This window comes from Chrysochloris asiatica, unplaced genomic scaffold, assembly GCF_000296735.1.
Source record: "Chrysochloris asiatica unplaced genomic scaffold, ChrAsi1.0 scaffold00204, whole genome shotgun sequence".
Classification (NCBI taxonomy): Eukaryota; Metazoa; Chordata; class Mammalia; order Afrosoricida; family Chrysochloridae; genus Chrysochloris; species Chrysochloris asiatica.
Window position 1 is genome coordinate 1,448,762 of NW_006408722.1, and position 16,449 is coordinate 1,465,210.

At 49.6% G+C, this 16,449-nt stretch overlaps 1 protein-coding gene across 1 annotated transcript in view; it reads left to right on the plus strand.

Annotated features, from left to right (window-relative positions):
- Positions 1 to 259: 259 nt before the first annotated feature.
- Positions 260 to 16,449, plus strand: part of GPT2 (glutamic pyruvate transaminase (alanine aminotransferase) 2) — a 31,140-nt gene continuing 14,950 nt past the window's right edge. Inside the window, exons 1-4 of the mRNA XM_006872564.1 lie at positions 260 to 502; positions 8,663 to 8,752; positions 10,113 to 10,221; positions 15,001 to 15,134. Coding sequence (XP_006872626.1) covers positions 260 to 502; positions 8,663 to 8,752; positions 10,113 to 10,221; positions 15,001 to 15,134 — 576 coding nt within the window. The remainder of the gene's footprint in view (positions 503 to 8,662; positions 8,753 to 10,112; positions 10,222 to 15,000; positions 15,135 to 16,449) is intronic.

Below are 16,449 nucleotides of genomic sequence, written 5' to 3' on the forward strand. Positions count from 1 at the left end.
GAGGGGCTGCCAGGCCGCGACAGGCAAGTTGCATACACATTCCTCTAGGAGCCCTGACTGACCGGCGGTCCAGCCACATCTTGCGCAGTGAAGGGTCCCGGTCGCCGGGAGCCGAGCACCAGCCGGGGTGTCAGGCTGGCACAGCTCTCTAAGAGTCCTTATCTGAGCTTGGGGAGAACCGGGTGCCTGCCTCCGGCTGTGCGCGACGTGATTGTTCTTTTCCTTTTTTATGCCAAGGTTTCGCTGGGCAAGTGACACGATGCAGCGGGCAGCGGGGCTGGTTCGGCGGGGCCGCTGTCTCCAGGCTGCGGGCCCCTGGAGCCGAAGTCAGAGCAGCGTGGCCGCTGAGGCCTCGGCTGTGCTCAAGGTGCGGCCCGAGAGGAGCCCGCGCGAGCGCATCCTCACGCTCGAGTCCATGAACCCTCAGGTGAAGGCTGTGGAGTACGCGGTGCGGGGACCCATCGTGCTCAAGGCCGGGGAGATCGAGCTGGAATTGCAGCGGGTGAGCGCCGGGGCCCAGGAGTAGGGGAGGCTAGGGAACCTGATGAGAAAAGCGGTATTGTCCTTCACAGGGGTTCGACCACTGAACTTACCCAGCCGCATAGTCAGCTCCGTCATTCTGCCGAGTCTGGCTAAAACAAGAGTACACGTCTCCCCTCCCTGCACTCACTTGTTATGTGCCGTGAGGTCGGTTCCGACTCATAGCGACCCTGTACAGGGTTTCCGAGGCTGTAAATCTTTACGGGAGCAGAAAGCCTCATCTTTCTCCCGCGGAACAGCCGGTAGTTTCGAACTGCTGACCTTGAGGTTCACAGCCCGATTCGTAACCATTACGCTACCTGCACCCATTAGTACCTTTAAATGCGGTTCACTTGTTGAATTAATCCGTTATCATTGAGTGGACATGGTGCCAGTCGCTGCGCGTTACGTGGCTGCCCTGCCCGGCTGGAATTAAGATCCGGAAGGGGGTGAAGGTGAAACACAAGAAGTCAGTTAAATTTTTTTTAAAAAGTTGCAGGTAGTGAATTGATGCTTCGAAAAACTTCAAACGAATGAGGGGTTGAGCCACTGAGGAGTATTGAGTATGCAGGAGAGCCCCTCACAGCTCCTTGAGGAACTCAGCCATATCTTGTTCTTTCCCCGTGAGGACAGAGACCTCTCCTGCAGTGTGTAGTTTGGAGACTTAGGCCTTTGGGGTCTTGATTAAGAGGCGCTGAGACTTTCTTCATCTTCATGGCTGGCTGGCTGGGATCTTGGCTTGAGTTCATAACTGCACCCAAAGTGACCACACAGCCTGCAGTGGTTTCTGCCTCCTGTCAACCAGGTGGCTGTGGTGGGTATAAAAGATGGCTTCTGGGATACCAGAGTTCACAGCTGGGTGGAATTTAGGAGGCAGAGTTAAGAGGGGTTATTTTAAAAAGTAAACACTCTTAAGACTTGTAAGAAGCTGATGATATAGTCACCCAGCTGCTTGCTCAAAATAATGACCCAGAATAATGTGGTGGTGGTGGGAATGCTCCTTGATCTTAATGCTCAGAGACACCAGATCCTGGTATTTCCAGGACAAGATGGTCACTTAGTGTCCCTTGAAGGCCTTGGCAGAATCCACGATGAACAATTGACCCTCCCTCCCACAGGGACATTGAGAATGTGATAAGATCATGGTTTGCTGATTCTTCATTGGGACACTCAGTTTTGCTGACTCAAAACAGTGATCTGGACAAGTCAGAGTCCGATGGCTCCTGCTGGCTCCTTGCAGTGCTAAGTTTAAAGATCGGTTCTATTTCTGCACTTCCCTAGTCTAGAGCTGGGGTAGGGTACATTTTTTTCCCCTTTGTTCCTTGTTGACATCTGGCAAGCTGGAACTGGTCCTCCTTGAGGCAAAGGTTCCCTGGTAAACTGGGATTAAATTGTTCTTGGTTTTTCACTTTATGAATGATTTCTCCAGTTCCAGAGCTGGCAGGTTTCCAGGGATTATCCAAGCTTTGGCTAAATTACAACTTCAGTTTAGGGCTGTGTTTGACTGAAGGGGGCTGATTGCCATATTGTTCTCCAGACCTGAGCCCCCCATCCCTTCCCTGCCCCCAATTCTTTAAGGACTGGTGGGAATTTTTAGCAGACAGAGACAATGTGAACACATGCTAGATGGGATCAGTGCTGTTAGTTAAGGTAGGAAGTTGTGGGCTTTTGGGGAAGGGGGATGGTGCTGTGTGTAGGTCACTGTGTGGTAGATGTGAGAGATGAGGGAGATGGAAATGGTGAACAGGGCTCTTGTGTGCTGTACTCAGGGCTTTATGGTGTGTTTTTGTGGCAAGTGGGGAACCAAGACAGGGTTTTTAGGGTGTGACTCGATGTTTTCAGGTAGGTGAATTCCTTGGTCGTTTGGGCCAGAGACATCCCCATGTTCCACTCCCAAGTTAGTCAAGAAGTTCTTTCTGTCCACATGCATTCTCTGTGCCGTCTTAGTTTTCCAGTGCTGCTACGACAGCAACATGGATTGACACATTTAATAAACCAATTTCTTCTCTCACACTTCCAGAAGCTGGAGATCTGAATTTAGAGCACCAACTTGAGCAAGGAAGGCATTCTTGAACTAGAGGAAGGTCCTTGTCTCCTTTAATCATGTCTGGGCCTGGACTTCCTTGGTGAGCTCCATATGTCTCGTCACCAGTCTTCCCCTGAGTCTAGGAGGTTCTCAGTGCAGGGACCCAACCCCAGGTCGAAAGAATGCACTCCACTTCTGACTCTTCTTTCTTGATGTACTCAGGTCCCTCTCTCTCTGCCTGCTTCTCTGTCCTCTTACCTTTAATAAAAACAAAAGGTGATGAAGATCCCACTCCCAGGAAACACCCCTTACATTGGACCACACCTGTGACCTGAATAAAAGGGTGTCGCATCCCCTAATAACTGATTGGATGATCGCATCTGATCACATCATGGGGCAAGATTACACTGTTACATAATTACTAAATTACCTCATTACACAACTACCAAACCACTGAGATTCATAGCCAAGTGCAAGTGTTTTTGGGGAACACAATGTAGTCATTCAGAGAGTGTTTCTTCTCATTCTTGCTCTTTTCTTGCTTTATGGAGTCTCGTCGGTCAACTCTAGGTTCTCAACCACCAACCAGTTACCAGTTGTTGTGGATGACTTATAGCAGTCCCATATGTTTGAGAGTACAATTGTGCTCTGTAAGGTTTTCGGTCAATGGCTGATATTTCAGAAGTAGACCACCAAGCCTTTCTTCCAAGATGTCTCCAGGTGGACTTGAACCTTCAGCCTTTCAGTGAGCAGCTGAGTATGTTGACTGTACCTATAAGCCTTTACTTCCTAAGGAGACACAACCCCTCTCCACTGTCCTAGCTTAAACAAACAATGCCTTTTCTGAAAAAGTCATAGTTTCCAAATCTTGTCTTTTTTTGAGTGGAGTCCTTGGCTTCAGTTTTTCCACCTCTGTTTAGAATTGTGATCAGAATTAGACTGATACTGTTAACTCACTTTACTGCCACTGAGTCGGTTTTTACTCCTAGTGACCCTCCCTAGGGTTTCCAAGACTGGTAAATCTGGGCAGGAGCAGACAGTCTTCTCCTTCTTCCACAGAGTGCCTGGTGGGTTTGAACTGCCGACCAGCCATGTGGATAGCAGCCCACCACCTAACCCACAGCCCCACGAGGGCTCCTTGGACTGATATTATAAGGGGTTCAGTTATGTTGGAGATGGGATGGCCAAGGGCTTATAGATAGCAGATTGCTTAGGATGAATCCCACATCCTCTCTGGGCCTCCGTTTTTCTAGTCTATGAAAGGAGAGAAGGCTGGGCTCTGTGCAAGCGTGTCCTGGGGCAGCTGTCCCAGCCCCTGGTGGAACCATGGCCTTTGTGCTGCCTTCTTTATGGGATCATGTCACCAAGTCCTCTGCAAACAGAACCGGCCATTTAGCTGGACACGTGGTGTTGGTGCTTGACTTTCGGGTGGCTTGTCCTGTCCTTGCGCCTCTGACAGGAGTGGAGAATGCTCAGGTGAAGCTGGGTGAACAGAGGTGATGGGCTTAGTGGGTGTGAACAGGGTGGTCTCTTCCACCAGCCTCCTCCGTGGCAGCAGCTCCAAGGAGGAGAACCTAGCTTAGCTTTTTGCTTTTCAGATCTTAGGCTTCTTGGATGTTCATTGGAAGCAGCACTTAAAAAAAGCTGCCATTAGTAGGAGTTTTGAAAAGATCTGTCAACTCTTCTTCAATCTGCTGCTTTTTCTCTTGCTTTATTGGTGGTGGGGTAAGGGGTGGAATAGAGACAGGGGAATGGCTTTACTTTTTCCAGTTGTAAAAGTAAACACAGAGCAAGACATTCAGAAAAGGGGACACTGATTAGCATTGTTATCATCAGGGTGTATTGCATCCAAACAGGTAATGTTGAGGGCAGCAGAGCACAGTGCTGTGTAGCACTGTAGGATAAGCACTTGACCGCAAGGTCAGCGGTTCAAACACACCAGTTGCTCCTCGAAACCCTATATAGCAGGGTCGCTATGGGTTGGAACTGACTTGATGGCACATAACAACAATAAGAAGATTGGATGGAACCAAGCACAAGTAGTAAAATCTCATTGGTCGTTTTCTTTGAAGTTTAAATGCTACTTTAAAATAAAGAAATTTGTTAAGTAGGTTTCTAGTGGGAAGAAAAAAACCTTGGTGACATAGTGGGTTAAGTGTTGGGCTGTTAACTGCAAAGTCAGCAGTTCTAATCCAACAGAGAAAGATGAAGCTGTCTCCCACCGTGAAGGTTTACAGTCTTGAAAATCCAAGGGAGCAGTCCTACTCTACCCTGTAGGGTTGCTATGAGTGAAAACCGACTCCGTGGCAGTGGGCCTACACTGTGGGGAGAACCCACTCTGCATAAGTCACCACAGTCTTGCCTCCTGGACTCTGCCTATCTATGCTCTGGGCCTCAGTTTATGCTTCTACACAATGGGCCCAATTGGCTTGAAATGTCAGTGATCAGACTTTGAACTGCTAATAGCCAATTCGAACTCTAGGAATCTTTGTTTTCAAGCAGTTTCAAGAGGTCTCCTATGATGACAGTCTAAGGGTCCCTCTTTACATTCCCTCCTCCAGAGTCTCCATGGGTCTGGGACCCATCTCTGTTCTGACCTGAATGATCTTGCTTGGAGCTCATTCAGATATCATCTCTGCTTCTGCCTTGGAAATCTTGGCTTTTCTAGCTGGCCTCTGATTTCAGGGTCTCCATCCTCTCAGAACCTATGTCCATCCTTCCCTGCTTGGGTGGTTAGGACACTTGGCCCTTGGAGCTCCCACTTAATCTCTTCATCATGCGTGTGTACAACTAGAGATCTGGTTTCTTCCCCAATGCTCTATACCAGACCCTGTGCTAAGCCTGAGTTTCTTCAGCTGGGAGTTGCAGCTGTCTCAGGGAATGTGGGATTGAGTTGGGGCTTATCTCTGGGGCCTCTTTCTAGAGCTCTCTATGGCTTCCTGCCTGCCCTAGTTCCCATCCATCATTCCTTTTGGGTTAGGGACCTCAGGGCCTTTACACAATGATGTTCCTGTTGTGCCCCTTTCACCAGACTCACTTACTCTTCACCAGACTGGTTTGCTCAGTTGGGTGGCTCACGTTGTCACTGGGGTCTGGTGTTGAATGAGAGGTAGTGACTCTGGGAGTAACCATTCCACCCAGCCTTCCTGCCTACACGTCACATGGATGACAAGAAGCATCATGAGGAAACGTGTGCTGTTAGGATCATCCATCTGCCCTTTAATCCTCATGTGGTAATCCTGGACCTGTGGGCTGGGAAGGAGGACAATGATAGCTGTTTCTTCCCCTGCTAAGCACCCTCTGAAGGGGGCAGTGGTGGTTCTGTGGCAGAGTTCTTAACCAGCCATGTGGGAGACCTGGTTTGCAGTCTCGGCCAAGGCTCCTCAGGTCCAGCCACCACCTGTCTGTCGGTAGAGGCTTGTGTGTTGCTATAATGATGAGCAGGTTCTATCTAGCACAGGTTCTAGGCTAATGCAAACTAGGTCTTAAAATCACCCTATGGATTACAATGGTCCTTTTTTGCAACCAACTATGGGAATGATGCTAGACTGGGCAGCATTTTGTTCTTTTGGACATGGGATCACACAAGTCCATGGCAGCTAATGACCATACCACCACCACCCTGTGAAATAGGCTCCCACTGGACCTCTACCCGAGCTGAGTGGTGGGTAGGGAGCCTCCCTGGGTAGGACATTTCTTAGCTCAGTGCCACACAGAGCAACAGTAGTGCTTGTTGGTGACCTAGCCAGCTGGGCTCTAGGATGCTGAGGCAGGAAACCTGATATGCTGACACTGTGTGCTTGTTAGTCTTTCAGAGCAGGCAAGACCCAAGATAGGGTTGAGGCGAGGTCAGGCCTGCATGAGTCACCACAGGCAGGAGTCTGCCCCTAGACCTTTGATATTACCCAGCCCATGTGTGGACCTTGAGTGACCAGATACACGAGTCTACCCAGATGGCCCTTGGCTGAGTAGGCTGGTCCCCTTGCTGCTTTTCCATTCAAAGTTTCCAGTTTCCCACCCTCAGCTCATCCATCATGGTAAAGTGTCTGCAGGTGCCAAGACCCAAGAAAAGATGTCCAACTTTCCCAGACTCCTTGTCAACAGGCCCTGAATTCGTTGAACCGTGGACCAGGGGAAGGAATGTCCAGAGCTCTGATCCTAACTTTATTCACACCCAATAATGAGCTGGCCAAGAGCCTACAGCTGTGTGTTGGTTAGAGGCCCTTGAGTTTGTGACTTATTTATTCCCTACCGAAGAAGGCACTGTGTCCATACCATAGAAATCACCTGCGTTCTGTTGGCCAGGCCTGGGAGCCACACCAAGCCAGTAATGCCGACAGAAAGCCCTGTATGTTCCAGGAACCCACTCCTGTGCCACAGGGCCAATCTGTGGCACATTGTGACCGGGCAGCTATCCACACCTCCAGCCCACTTGACTCCCACCGGCAGAATGAGCCCCAGGACCACATGCCCATAACCCAAGGCTCTGCAGGGAGCCTGTTCCCTGGCAAAGGGCCTGCTTCAGTGGACAGTGCTGGGGCCCTTGCTCTGGCTCTCCAAACTTAGATCCTCTTTCCCAATGCCCCTGGGAATCTCTTCTTGTTGACCAGCATGAAGAACTTAGTAGAAGGGATACAAAAAATTAAAAGACTCTCTTTCCCCTCAGAAACATAGCTTTTCAGACCTTGCCCCTGACTTGCTTCTGAATACCCAAGACAGTTCCTGGGGTACCTTCTCAACCCCCATACTGCCTTGCTCCAGAAGTGCTGATGAATTTCTACATGGGAGAGCTTACGAGTTGAAATCTCCTAGCGCTGTAGTTGGAAGCCTGGGATGGAAAGCTTGTTTTACAGTTGGTTCCATCTCTTAAATCCACTGGTTCTTGGATGTTGCTGACTTTATTTTTTTTAAAAAAGGGCATAGTTTTATAAAGCTGATTTCATTCACGCATTGCATGAACTAGAGAGAAAACTGTTCAAACCGTGGAATTGTATTTTAAAATTTCGTATTTGGAATGCCTTTGGGAAAAGTCAGCTAGAAATGGGGGGGTGGCTCTGTCACCTCTTGTCCCTTCCCTTTCTTCCTCCACCATGAGTCTCACAACCTTGTTGCTAGTCTGTATCTGTAAGATGATGTTTGTACTCTGCCAAGCAGTTTTATACTGTTTACTTCTGATAATCCTTTTAGCCGCCCTGGGAGGTCATTGGACCTGTTGCTAACTTGTGGCTAATTTGGGCTTTACCAGGGAGCTGGGAGGAATACCCACATAGGCAGATCTCACTAGTCTTTTTATCAAACCTCATTTCCTCCTCTGCAGGGCTGGAGCACCCTTCTGTCGCCTCTCAGGGGTCTCTGCGTTCCTCCTCCAGGGTGATCCCTTTTCCCTGCTAAACACACTGCTCAGGCAGTGGCCTCAATTTAGCTCTTCAATCAGTCCTTTCATCCTTGGTGCTTGTTTTTTTAAAAAATGTGAAGATCAGCCCACATTCTTCTTCCTGCAAAGCCAGAGTTGCAAGGGAACAGCCCCACGAGTTCCCTGTGCGTTGCTCAGTGTGTTCTGGGAGTGAGGTTGTACTCAGGTCTCCGGCCATGTATTTGTGCTGCTATGGTGGAGTTATGCTTGGGGGCGGGATGCAGAAGGCTGGTCACATTCCTCTCTCTCTGATGTTGGGCCTGTTCTGTTGCTGACCCCTGCTTCCTTCCTGCCGCATTTACCCAGGAGCCTTCGTTTAGACATCCCTGTGAAGCGGCGGTCCAGACCTGCATATAGGCAGCCAGGAAGGCTCTGCTAGCTGTTCTGGAGGTGGGAAGCAATAGCACATACTGAGTGTGTGACTTCTAAGTACTTATCACATATGTGACCTTGGGCAAGTTTCTTAATCTTTAGAGCTTCCATTTCTTCATCTGGAAAATGGGACTATAACAGTTCTTCCTCTTGGACTGATTGTGAAGATTAAATGGAATCAGATATGTCAAGGGCTTGGCACAGTGTCTGACACCTGGTTAGGCTCAAAATAGTGGTGCTTATTAATAAACACCCAGAGAATGCTGCGTGGCTTCAGGAATCCAGGGTCTGAGTGTCTCTATGTAACCACCTGTTGCCTTCTCTCTACTCAGGGTATTAAAAAACCGTTCACTGAGGTCATCCGTGCCAACATCGGGGACGCCCATGCCATGGGCCAGCAACCAATTACCTTCCTCCGTCAGGTGAGCTGGTGCTTGGGAGCAAAACCTGCTGGGAAAAGAGGAAACTGGAGGCTGGGAGGGCCCAGCATAGGGTTGTAGGGTCAGCCAGCTCCTCTCACCTCTGCTGCCCTGCTCAGCTGACCCTCTTGGGTCACAGCAGGCATCAGAATCCCAAAGGGAGGTGCCGTTTAAGTAGCGGTCTCCCCCTCCCTTCTGTAGTGTCCCATACCCCAGATTTCTCCTGGAGATTCCTCCCTTTTCTAAGGTTATTGAAAATTCCTAAATCCATTTTGAGGCTGCTGTGACGGACAATGTTCCCAGGGACTGTCCATGAGAACAGCCCTGGGACATGGAGTTCGGAGCTGGTCAGCAGTGTGAGGCTGCAGTCGAGGCTGGTACTGGTCTGAGGTGTGTCCACCATGCTCACTTCCCTTCTTCCTATGGCCAGTGTCACTGACCCCCAAGAGCATACTAGCTGCCACAGAAATCAAGTCCCCAAGTGGGGCCCAGAATGGGGAACTGGATCAAACCAAACAGGGAAGAAGAGGAGGCTGACAGGGCTCTCCCAGGGTCTCACTTATTGAGGAAGGACATGGCCTTTCTTGGCAGAGCCCTCACTGTCCCTGGGCACAGAGCACGGACAGGCCCTGCTGCCTTAGCTTCCGGTCTGGAAGGCCGTTTCCAAATTCAGCCCCAGCGGCCAGGCAGGCACTGCTTCTCCTACATGTTCTCCTACGGGAACTCCCAGGCCTTCTCGTAGCATCTCTGTTCTGCCCAGTACCTGGGAGGGGTTGGGCAACTGCCCGTTGTGCAGATGGATACAAGCTGGGTGCCTCCCCAAAATTGCCCAGCTGGGTGAGAGCCCTGAGCCTGGCCCCTCTGCTGTGCCTACACAGACTTGCCCACTGAGCTGAGCTGACTATACCTTTGCACATACACCTTTTTTAATCATGATTAAAGAAGGGAAGCAGACCCGGTTTTGGGTTCTGATAAGGAAGGGGGTGATGAGGTAGAACCCAGGAAAAGGGAGTTGGGAGCAGAATGAGCTGTGAGGACTAAAGGGACTTGCATTCCTGCTCTTACCAGCTGGGGTATCCCTGCCTGGGAGACCCCTGGTTCTTACGGCCTTGCAGGGTGAGCCTGCTGTCCTTTATGGAGGAGTTTGGGCCTGGGACTGATTCATAGCCTCCCTATGCCCCAGGACTCTGCTTCTGGCATGCATCCTTGGTCCCAAACCCTGCCTGCCCGAGGAGTGGTGATAGTTCCTAGCCCCCCACCTTTCACCTGTTGGCTGTAGGGACTCTGGTGTCTCAAGTTCCCCCTCAGGCTGAGCCCTCTAGAGAGGCTTGCTGACCTCGTGTCCACACCTCTGTCCCCCCAGGTGATGGCACTGTGCACCTACCCTGACCTGCTGGACAGTCCCAGCTTCCCAGAAGACGCTAAGAAACGTGCCCGGAGGATCCTACAGGCGTGTGGTGGTAACAGCCTGGGTGAGGCCCCCACTTGCCCAGTCCCGTAAGGTGTGGTGGGAGTGTCCCAGCTTGAGCTGAGCCAGCAGAACACAGGGTGATGCGTGTGCCCCTGCATGTGTGCACCGGCCTTCCCAATGCTTAGCTGATCATGTAAAGACAGTCTTTATGGACTGACCAGGGCACTTATTTGGGGTTTAGGCCTTGGAGCCAGCTTCAACAGAGGACTGCCATCTGTCTGAGTGGAACCTTTAACCACGTGATTGCCCTCAGCAGCAGGAGGCTGAAGGGGACACTGATTCAAAGGGGGCACAATTTTGTTCAGTGCCCGCCCCCTGGGTGGCCTTCAGCATACCTCCAGGCAGTCAGGGGGGCATTGGCCAACTGTTGGGAAAGAGAAGTGCTTGAGTCCACCCTCCCACTTTTTTTAAATTTAGAATTTATTTTGAATTTCATTGTTGTTACGTGTCATTATTAGGGAGGGATGGATAAAAGGTGAGTGAAGAACTTTATTTTATAACTGATTTTTTAAATTGTAGTAGATATAGTTTTAACAAAGCATTTGACATTTCAACAATATTCCCATGCAGTTCAGTGACATTATTATGTTCATGTTCAACCCTCACCCTCACCCATTCCCAAACTATGCCATCACCCTCACCTCCTAAGTACTGAGGATTCTGAGCTCTCTTTTATGATTCCCTCCAGTCTAAGTCCACCTTCCACTCTACTGACTTCCCATCAGCCTCTGCTGGGGGCCCACATCCAGCTCCAGCTCCCTGTCTCTTTACCCAGCATGCCAAACATGGGAGGGCCCCATTGATGGGGTGGGGGGTGGGGGAACCAGGAATTTAACCCTGCAGCTATGAAAACAATACTCTCTCCGTTCCCTGCTGAGATTTCCTAGCCTCTGGGCTCTTCCTTCTCTTCTCATTTTCTTTCCTCTGTTTATTTTTGCCCCATTTCTTCATGAAGCACCTACACCAGGAATCCAGCTCCCCTCACCCAGAGGAAATGAGTTGTTCTTAAAAGCTTTTTAAGGACATATGCCCTAATGTTCTGGAATGAGGCACTGGGAGATGAGGATCAGCCTCTCTTTCATTTCCTTGCCTCTTCTGCTCCCCTCTTCCTTTCCTGCCCTCCCCTCAGCCCTGGGCATTCTTAGTTAGTTGTATCCCTTCAGAAATGGGACAACCTGGGTGTATGTAGGCTAATTCTTTAAACCACAGGTGGTCAGGCAGCAGCCCTGCAACCCCAGAGGCTCAGCACCCTCTGCTCAGCCCTGAGGGGAAAGGTGCTTTTCAAAGGTCCCATGGCTGGGGTCCCCAGACTCCTAGAAGCTCCAATCAAGAGGCTGGAATGGGGGAGTTGGCCTTCTGTGTGTCTGATGTGAGCATCTGGGTGGGGGAAGGAGCAGGGGCTCTTTGTTTCTTTGTGCTGAGTCAAAATCAGCAAGTCTTTGCAATAGCGCCAGTCAGAGCTTCCTGAGTCCAGGGTGGGAGGCCATGCTTTTGTGAGTCACCTCTGACGGTGTTTTAGTTAGAGCACAGATGATGGCCTTTGGGGGTTTTGTGACCCGCACCCAGGAGCTCTGTCATAGGTGAGATGGGCTCTTAGCCTCTTCTCATCCGAGACATAAGAAGAAAGGCAGGTGGTAACGCTTAGGTCTAGAGAAGCTTAGGTCTAGAGAAGCCCTTGACGTGGACGTGGTCCCGTCCACGTCAAGGGCACAGTTGTCTGAGCCAAGTGAAGTCAAAGGAAATGGAAAATGACTATCCTTTAGGGCTGCCTTGACCTAGGTAGGGATTATTAAAAATGTGCACACAAACCCGGGGCCTGTTTTTATCATGCCTTTTAAGGTGGTTTCCTACTGCGGTTTCATTTATGTTTTCAGTTTGACAGGTGCTCTCATGGTGTCTCAGTTCTTCAATAGGATTGAAGCAAAGCCAAGCACATACCTGAGTGAGGAGGGAGGGGTTTGCCCTGGTCCAGCCCCTCAGTGAAGAACCACTGTTGTAGGTGCTGAGGGATACTGAACCAGGTGGGCGGGGCTCTCTACTCACAAAGCACACTGTTAGATTTAGGGGAAAAAAGCCTTAAAAAGAATCCATACAAATATAGAATCCCCACTTTTAATGAGTGCTATGGGAATATAACAAGGGGTTTTCATGTTGCTGTTAAGTGCCATCTGGTTGATTCCAACTCATAGCGAACCTATATTGGGTTTCCAAGGCACAGGTGGTGAGTTTGAACCACCAACCTTGTGATTCAAACTGACCTTGCATTTCAGTGCAGTACCATCAACTCAGTTCCGATTTATAGCAGCCCAGCACACAACAGAACAAAATAGTGCCTATCCTTCACCATCCTCAATTGTTACACGTGGGTTCATTGCCACTGCCACTGTGCAAAGCCATCTCAGTGGGGGTCTTTTCCTTTTCTGCTGACCCTTCATTTTACCAAGCATGATGTCCTTCTCCAAGGACTGGTCTCTCCTGATAGTATGAGAAACGAAGTCTCGCCATCCTGGTTTCTAAGGAGTATTCTGGCTGTATTTCTTCTAACACAGGTTGCACTTCTGACTGTCCACAGTACTTTTAATATTCTTCTCCAACTTCCAAACCATAACTCCAATGCATAAAGTCTTCTTTATTCATTGTCTAACTTTGATATGCATATGAACCTATTGAAAATACCATGGCTTGAATCAGGCACACCTTAGTTCTCAAACTGATATATTTCCTCTTGAACACTTTAAGGAGGTCTTATGCAGCAGATTGGCCCAGTGCAACACTTCGTTTGATTTCTTGACTCCTGCTTCCATGAGTGTTAATGGTTAATCTGAGCAAAATGAAGTCTTTGACAACTTCAATTTTTTTTTACCATTTATATGGATGTTGTTTATTGGTTCAGTGGTGAAGATTTTTGTTTTCTTTACGTTGAGGTACAACCCATACCAAAGGCTGTAGTCTTTGATTTACATCAGTAAATACTTTAAGTCCTCTTCATTTTCAGCAAGCAAGGTTGTATGATCTGCATATTGCAGGTTGTTAATGAGTCTTTCTCCAAAAGGTGAATGATTACAACCTGGCGCACACCTTCCCTGGTTTCAGTGTTGCCACCTTGTTCTGTTTGAACATCTGCCTCTTGGTCTATGTACAGGTTCCTCATGAGCATAATGAAAAGTTCTAGAATGCCCCTTCTCCACATTGTTATAAAATTCAAAAGGTATAAGAGGAGTATAAAATGAAAAATCTTCCATGTCTGGCACCCACTCTCCTGGTTCACAAACCTCACCAGTTTGAGCCTCCTTCTAGAAAGGTTTTGTGTATGATCAAGCACTAATTCTTTATAAATACATAAATGGTGACCTGACATTTAAAAAAATGAAACAAAACACTTTTTATTGAGGTTAAGATAAAATACAAAATATTAATGGTCAGCTTAAATAATGTTTACCCATGTGCACACCTGTGCCGCCACCACCCAGATCCACACAAGTGAATGTTCCCAGCTCCCTGGGGGCTTTGTGTCCACTCCAGTTAATGAACCTTCCTCTTCTGCCCCCTAACTAAACACTGATTTCTAGCACCATAGATAAGCTTTGCCTGTTTTCGAACTTCATGACCTGACTTTTTACCCCAAATAGCAGCCTGAGTGAGGGTGTTGTTGACATGTAGGGGGAGTCCAGTAGCTCCAGCAGTCTGTGGTTGGTGATGGTCAACACTGGGGTTCTGGGATTAAGCATGCCTTTTTGGAGCACTAAGGGTTGACACAAGTGAGAGACCCATATCTCAAGTTCTGTGAAACCATGAACAAACAATGAGGACATGACAAAAGCATAGGAATCCCATCTGATAGGGTTTCTAAGGAGCACCTGGCGGGTTTGAACCTCTGACCTTTGCAGTTTAGTCCTTATCCTATAGTGCCACCCCAGGAGAACATTTGTTGTTGTTGTTGTTAAGTGCCATCGAGTCGGGTCCGACCCATAGAGACCCTGTACAGGGTTTCCGAGGGTGTAAATCTTTACGGGAGTAGAAAGCCTCATCTTTCTCCCGCGGAGCGACTGGTAGTTTCAAACCGCTGACCTTAAGGTTCGCAGCCCGATTCGTAACCACTACGCTACCAGAGCTCCAGGAGAACATAGAGCATGTTTAAATCCCCAGGAAAGTGGACAAAACGGTTATTGGTTAGAAGCCAGTGCTAAGAATAGTGCCTGACATACAATTGGTACTGAGTAAATATTGGGGGCTAAACTGCTGTGTGGTGCTGTGGGCTGGACTGCAAGGTCGGTTTGAACAGCAAGGTTGGTGGTTCAAGCTCACCAACCATTCCTCAGAAACCCTATAGTAGGTTGTTTTGAGTCAGAACCGACTTGACGGCATTTAACAACAACAAGTATATGAGTAGATGGATGAACGGATGGGTACGTAGGTGGCTGGACGAGTGAATGAGCTGATGGGTACGTAGGTGGATAGACGAGTGGATGAGCTGATGGGTACGTAGGTGGATAGACGAGTGGATGAGCCTATGGGTACGTAGGTGGATGGACGAGTGGATGAGCCGATGGGTACGTAGGTGAATGGGTAGATTGGGTTGATGGATGGGTGGAGGGTGACCAGGTGGGTAGATGGATGGATTAGAAGATGAATAGATGAAGCCCAGATGGTTGGTTAAACAGAGCCTAGAGCAGTGGGAGTCAAGCCCTACCTGATGCCTCCCCAGTGAATCATTTGGACACCCCAGCAGCTCTGTGGAACCAGACCTTCTGCCTCTAGTCATGGTCTTGCTGTCTTACAGGGGCTTACAGCGCTAGCCAGGGCGTCAGCTGCATCCGGGAAGACGTGGCTGCTTATATCACCAGGAGAGATGGTGGCGTGCCCGCAGACCCAGACAACATTTACCTGACCACTGGGGCTAGCGATGGTATTTCGGTACGTGTGGGAACAGTGCAATGCCAGCTAGAGTAACCAGCCAGCAGGAAGATGAGGTCTGCATGGAGGTGTGGCTGCCCTTGGTTCCACCTGCCCTGGCAGCTGCTGCCCAGACCCCGAGTAGTGTTTGTGAGCCTGCACTACCAGTGCAGCCTCGACTTACCTTCAGAGTGCTCACTTGCAGTCCAGCTGGAGAGGGGCTATGGGGCTCTCGAGTGTGCCCCTCTGTCTGGGAGGTCCGTGGGGCCCTCGAGTGTGTCTGGTGGCGTTGGTCTTTCTTTTCCTTTGTTCGGCACAGACTTGTGTTCCTCCTCCGCCAGGCCCTGTGCCAGGTGCTGGGGGACCATGGGAGCCAAATACATTTGGTGTCTGCTTGCACACTAGTGCTGGAGCAAAGCTGCATCCGTCTCGCAGAAGTACAAGTCACATCACGGTTTTCAGCTTTCTCTTCCACAGTGAACACAGGGACATTATGCCGCAGGTGGGAACTCTGACCTGGTGGAGAGGAGACAGTCCGACCAGGCTTCTCCAAGGAGGCCGAGCAGAGGCCTGAGGGAGCCAGAGGAGAGAACTAGAGGAGGCGGGGGAGACTGTTCTGGGCAGAAGGTCAGCCTGTGTAAAGGCCTTGAGCTGGAGGGAGACTGGCTGTTTGGAAAATGAGAGTCGGGGTGGACAAGCACACACAGTGAGGATAGGGCTGCTAGACTGGGAGCTGGTGAGGCAGATGGGGGCTGATCCTCCAGGGCCCTGGATTTGGGTCAGAGCCATTGAAGGATTTAAAGCAGGAGGGTGCATCATTAGGCTTCTAGTCTTAAAGTTTAACTTAGGCTGAGAGAGGACATAGTGGGTGTTAGGAGCAAGAGAAGAAGTGGCTTGAGCTGGCTGCTAGCCATGGACAGAATGAACCAAACAAACTAATGGTGGCCACATGTGTGTCAGAGTAGAATTATGCTCTACAGGGCTTTCAACAGCTGATTTTTTCAGAAGTATTTCACCAGGCCTTCCTTCTGAGGTGCCTCTGGGCAACCTGAACCTCTAATCTTTGAGTTAGCAGCCCAGCTTGTTCACCATTTGCACCATGTAGGGTAGGGTGTGGCGCTACGGGATAATGTGCTAGACTGCAAGGTCAGCAGCTCGGACTCACCAGGTGCTCCTTGGAAACTTTATACAGGGGCACTGTGAGTCAGAACTGACTCAATAGCACTTAACAACGTGATGGCTGAAACTGCGGCTGCCTCAGCAGGGCCAGACCAAATGATTTTGCGAGCCTTATACGTCCCTGAGGGCCAGACGTTCCCCACCTAGGGACTCCATC